This window comes from Corvus brachyrhynchos, unplaced genomic scaffold (genome assembly GCF_000691975.1).
Source record: "Corvus brachyrhynchos isolate BGI_N302 unplaced genomic scaffold, ASM69197v1 scaffold95, whole genome shotgun sequence".
Classification (NCBI taxonomy): Eukaryota; Metazoa; Chordata; class Aves; order Passeriformes; family Corvidae; genus Corvus; species Corvus brachyrhynchos.
The window spans coordinates 512,854-518,442 of NW_008238347.1; the positions used below are offsets into that span (position 1 = coordinate 512,854).

The window sequence follows — 5,589 nt, forward strand, 5'->3', positions numbered from 1 at the left end:
TGCCAGTGGGAAGCCATTCCCTGTGTCCTGTCTCTCCAGGCCCTTGTCCAAAGTCCTCCTCTATCTCTTCTGCAGCCCCTTTAGGCCCTGGAAGAGGCTCTAAGGTCTCCCCAGACCCTTCTCTTCTCCAGGCTGCATGTGAAGAATTTAAGATGTGAAGCTCTCAAAATTTTTTAAGCCCACACGAAGCACTTCAGCTTCAAAGGACCTTTCACCCTTGCCCTACAAAATCCTTTTCCGTTTGAAGGAGCCCTCCCCAGTTCCATCAGTAACACCCTCATCTGGCACAGCACTAAATCCTCCCTCTCTGCCACGTGACCACCATGAACTTGGAGGCCAAAACTAAAACTTGAGCTCCCAGAAATCTGCAACAATTCCATCATTGGCTGCTACACCCCTTTTTACTGCTTCCCTTCCAGAGGTTTAGGCCAGCCCACATTCCTGTCAGTGGCTATCTGGGAGCCCACCTCACCTCCAGGAAAGGCACACCCAGAGCTCCAACAATCACCCTACGTGCTCAGCTGGATCACTCCTGCAGCAGCTGCCACCAGCCCCAGCTCTGCCCTCAGTCATGGCTTTGAGGCTCTGAAAAATCTGCTTTAAGAACTGGAGAAGACAAAGTGGCCAAACAGAGCAAAGCCCCCACCAGACACACACAGCTCATTCTCTATAATGAAGTACTCAGTTTGGTACCTCCACTTTCACCTTTCCCCAGTTATTTCACTGCAGATGAAATACTGCTTACTAAATTTACATAAAATTCCCCTATATTCACACTTGCATTTCACATCCCTGTGCTTCAACTGGAGAAAATCCTTGTCAAAACACTCCTGAGCCACTGGGGAGAAGGAAAACCACAATCCTTTCTCCCATTGCTTGGAGGGATTTTCAGTGCCAGTAACATGCCAATATTTATATCTTATTTCTGCTTTTCATCTGATAGTTATGATTGAAGAAGTTGACTCTTCACAGCAAGTTTACTTTTAACAACTCCAGAAAACCTTCACAAAGCAGCAGCCAAAAAGACCAGTTCAGGCTGCATTCCAGGCCTCTGGCATAAGACTTGTCCTGTGAGCACTGCAGCCAACACTTGGAAATTTGGCTGATACACTCAGGAAAGTGGCTCCCAACACTCTGTGTTTACAAAATTGCCAGGGCTGAGCTTACAGCAGCATTCTTGGGGTTTGTTTGTTTGTTTTAAAACAGACAACCTGATTTAGGGATTTCTGCATCACAGAACCACACAGGAAAAAGAATTTCTGCACTACTAATGGTTGGGAAGATGGGATGAGCCATTCATTTTTTTTTTAATTTGTATTTTTTATTATTTTTATTAAGGCAGAACAAATCCATGGATGGATTTAGCATCAGTTATGCTGGTGGTGGGAACTGCAGTTTAGTCTTATCTCTCACAGTGCACAAATGTTAGTCCTGAATTAAGAGATTACAAACTGCACTTGTAATCTTCCTTCCCTGGCAGGAGGAACCCAAATCTCACATTCTTTTCCAGTCCCTCACAGCACACACTCACACAGGGCTTCCTGAAACCTCCCATCTCTCAGGCTGCCCCTTGAAAACAAAAATCAAACTGTGCCCATCAGAGCTGAGGATAATTCTGACAGGAGGGGACCTCAGGAGATCATTGTGCCCAAACCTGTGCTCAGAGCAGATCAACTCATCCAGGAGATGACAGGACACAATCTGCTTATCTGTCAAGAGCTGCAAAGGGGACCTGACCTGTAAAGGTTAAAGAGGAGGTATCTGAAGCCTGAGAAAGGCTCAGCAACACATTCACAACAGAAAAAGAGGAAAGGGAGGGCAGGGAAGATTTACTATGCAATTTTCTTTCTTTTTAAACCAATATTCACTTCCATGCAACAGGAAAACTGGATCAGCTCCAGCATAGTCAGCACTGCCCCTCCCAGGGTCACTGCTTTGCCCAGGGGGAATGAAGGCAGCTGGAAAAGCAGCAAATGAACACAGGATCTTCTAGAGACAAGGAGGAAACATCATAAACTTCAGCCATTCACAACATAAGGAATCTTATAGACTCAGCCTGAACTTCTCAGGTAGGAAGCAAAAAAAGACAACAAGAGGTTGATACCAACTTTTGCTAATCAGGAGTCGATATTTTTAATTGTTTGTTAAAGAAAAAGGACAGAGAATAGACTGCAAATCCTCCCCATTTCAGTCCATGATTCCAGGCCAAACAGCTCTCCATAACCCCCACTTTTGCAGCTGACTTTGGGGACATCACAGAGTTTAGTTACCCCTGCTGAAATTGCCAACATAGCCCAGGGATTGCTCAGGGAGTTTCCCCCTGCTGTGTTACTCACTGCTTGGTGGATGTCAGCCTTCACTGCTTCACTCAGCATCCCCTCAAACACAAAGGAGTCACCAAACTTCTCTGCCTATGGAAAGAACAAAGGATTCAACCATTTAAGAATGTTATTCTTAAAACCACACTCAACATTTACAGCTTTGCTTTATCAAAGATAAGAAAATTCAGAGAATTATTAAGGTTGGAAAAGACCTCCAAGTACATCGAGTTCAGCCTTTGACCACACAGATTCTAATGGTGAATTTGAGTTCTCTTTCAAGGAAGCTGTTTTGGAACAGAAAAGAAGGGATTTTTTCTCTGGATGTTGTTGTTGTTGTTCAGCAGCCACTGGGCAGAAGGCAGCTCACTGACCTTCTGCACATGTTTTTACTTTTATTAATTAAAAATGCAGTTCTGATGGTCCCAGCTGCTTTCAAACACTACAGTCATTAATCTAACATGGAAGGGCACATTTCAGTTCCTTTTATTTTTCCTTTGGGAATCACAATAGAAGACTTAAGCCTTGTCGCTTACTGCTCCATCATCACCAGTACCATGTTTTAAAGTGCTGCTACGACAATAAAGAGTTAAAAGTAACTCAATCATTATATCTAGCATTATATAAAGCCAAAAGAATAAAAAATACAAATAATTTCAACCAATCATGGTACATTCTACCAAGAGGAAAAAAGAGAGGAGGTGTAAGTGGAGCACCCAACCACAGCAGCTGAGCCATGAAGTCTGAAACAGACCCCACATGATGCAGTTCTACGTGCCAGAGCTCCAGGAGCATTTGGACAGTGGGATTGTCCCACAGGGTGAGATTGTTGGGGTGTCTGTGCAGGGCCAGGGGTTGGACTGATGATCCTTGTGGTCCCTTCCAGCTGAGGGTATTCTGTGATTCCACATTTAACCCCACCACACATGTGCTCATCCCAGCAGCTGTTTGCAACCGGCAAGCTTTGTTCCAACTCAAAATAGTTAAACAACCTTTTTTCATAATTATCGAGCTAAGGAACAGAAATAGTAGAAAAAAGAAGCTGTTCATCCAACCAGAGGATCCTGCCTTCCAAATGAGAACCAGTTCATCAAGTGAATCCAGCAAAGTGCCTCCTTTGAGACCTGCTCATTACCGAGGCTTTCATTTGCCTAAAAGGGCTGTCAGGGTTCTGTCAAAGCTGCGTAGGAACAGTCAGCTGTCAGGAGGGAGCTGAGCTTCAGGCACAGGTGGCTCCTTTCTGGGAAGAACCTTAACATATTCCTAGTCCATTGTTCCCAGCTACATGCACACAATTATTACTGCACTTGCTATTGTCTCCTCCTCGGGCACAGGGCTCTCTGCTCCCCAGCAAGGAGCTGTGCTGCGCCAGCCTGCAGAGTCCTTGGCCGTCTCAGTTTGTTAAATGCCTTCTTCAAGTTTCTCTAAAACAAGGAAAATCTAACCTGGTTGTACTGGTACAAAGAGCTTTAGGACCCAAATGTCAAAAAACCCCAAGCAAACCACCCCAAAAAACTCTGCAGAGAGCTGTTGGCATCACCCAGGCTGCGGGACAGACATGAGTTCAGGTGTCAGTTATTAAACACAACCACAAACACCTGAATGCTCTTCCAACCCGGGACAGCAAGGCCAGACAATTCCTTCTCTCCACTACTTCCATCAGAAACACTGGAGCCTGCAAATCCCAAACAAGTATTGTGATGTCCTTCAAGAAGAAAAGCCTCGGTTTTCAACAGGGATTTCCTCAGGCTGACAGGAGCTGGGATGCCCTGGTGCCTTACCTCAGTGATGTACCCAGTGGAACTCACAAAGCTCTCGAACTCCTCGTTGCTGACCTCGTACTGGTCCATGTAGAAGCTGTCAATGTGGACTCTCCGGGCGGGCCCCTCTCCATCCTGCTGGATTTCAGGCTTGTGGGTGCCCATGGTGAACACCCCTCCTGGAATCGCCACCATCTGCAGAGCAAACACCACCCAAAGAGCTGGGAAAGTGAAAGACTGAGAAGCCCCACACTGGTTTTACTCCTCCTGCACCTCAGCTTTGCAACTGTTTTTGAAACACCATTTTGACCAGCCCGTTTGGAGAAACAGCAAACAGAACTTAAGTTGGGAACAAATCCCTGTTTGCAGCTTTTCTGCGTGAAGTCTGGGTCATGCTCGTGCTCTCATGAGGAGAGATGTGTGCTCTGTTTCTTATGTTACCCTTTCTTACGTTAGTTCTGCAGTTACACCACTGCCAGGGCAGCAAATAAGTTCACAGCAGCTCCCCAGCACCTCTCCTTGTTCTTTGGGGCAGCTGGAGTGAGTATTTGCCATGACCTTACACATCCCATTTCATTGTTTCTTCTCCACTGTAGATCTCTCGTCCTGCTTGGGTCTCTCCCAGCAACACCTAAAATTCACACAACTTGCAACTGGCCCATAAAAAATGCTCCAAATACCTTCTCGTTTGGCCTAGCCACATCTGAAGCTGGCTGTGTCCTCGTAACTTTCTCCACTGAGAAGAATCTGAGCACTTACAGATAGTCTGAAACTGACTCCATAAAAGGGCTTCAGGATAAATTTGCTTACATTTTTTAGGACTTAGTAAATGACAACGTGGTGCAAAGTTGCGCCACTTGCTCCCTTCCAATCTCTCTTCAACCCTCCGTAGCTGAAACAGCTCCCTGAAGAGGCTTCCAAGCCAGGCTCAGAGCTCACAGGTCCCAAACCACGTGCAAAATTAACTCTTGCTGGCTCCCCAGTTCTAAAAACATGCTGGAAATAAATAATCCTATTTGCGGGTGAGGGAGAGGCCAATTCTTCTCTCCCTTCTCTGCTGGTAAAGATGTTTTCTAGCTGAGCATCATCAAGTTATCTTGTGACCATAACATAAACCAGCAGTAATTAGCATAATTACCTACTGCTGGAGCTGCCCGCTGCATAAAGAGTCAGAGGATTTTTTCATTCTCCAGACCCACAGTGAACTGCTCAGGTTTGTCACACAAAATGTCTACCAGTGACATGGATCCCAAGAACAACAGAGATTATTACTCTTTAAACATTCCCCAGTGTCTGAAGTGCAGCATGCAGTACTGGAGTCACAGTCGCTGCTGTTTGTCTTTCACTCAGCAAGTTCCCACACTCCCTGCGTGACACAGGTTTTTCCAAGCTGATGCAGCTTCCCAGCATTACAACAGAGGCAACTGGAGAGGAAGCCCCTCCTGTTTTCTCGTTCTCTCCGAGAGAGAAGAGCGAGATGGGGCCAGAAGCAGCACCCGCGCCCAAGCCCA

The 5,589-nt window shown here is 46.0% G+C and overlaps 1 protein-coding gene across 2 annotated transcripts in view; it reads right to left on the minus strand.

Annotated features, from left to right (window-relative positions):
• The window catches only part of SUMF1 (sulfatase modifying factor 1), a 20,163-nt gene extending 15,859 nt beyond the window's left edge, over positions 1-4,304 (minus strand). Inside the window, exons 1-2 of one of the 2 annotated variants that reach the window (XR_001862302.1) lie at positions 4,100-4,304; positions 2,337-2,411 (exon numbers count right to left, since the gene is read on the minus strand). Coding sequence is in view for 1 of the 2 variants with exons in the window: in XM_017735226.1 (XP_017590715.1) it covers positions 2,337-2,411; positions 4,100-4,273 (249 nt within the window). In the remaining variant the exon portion in view is untranslated. The remainder of the gene's footprint in view (positions 1-2,336; positions 2,412-4,099) is intronic. The other variant, XM_017735226.1, reaches the window with a different exon arrangement.
• Between the last annotated feature and the right edge of the window lie 1,285 nt (positions 4,305-5,589).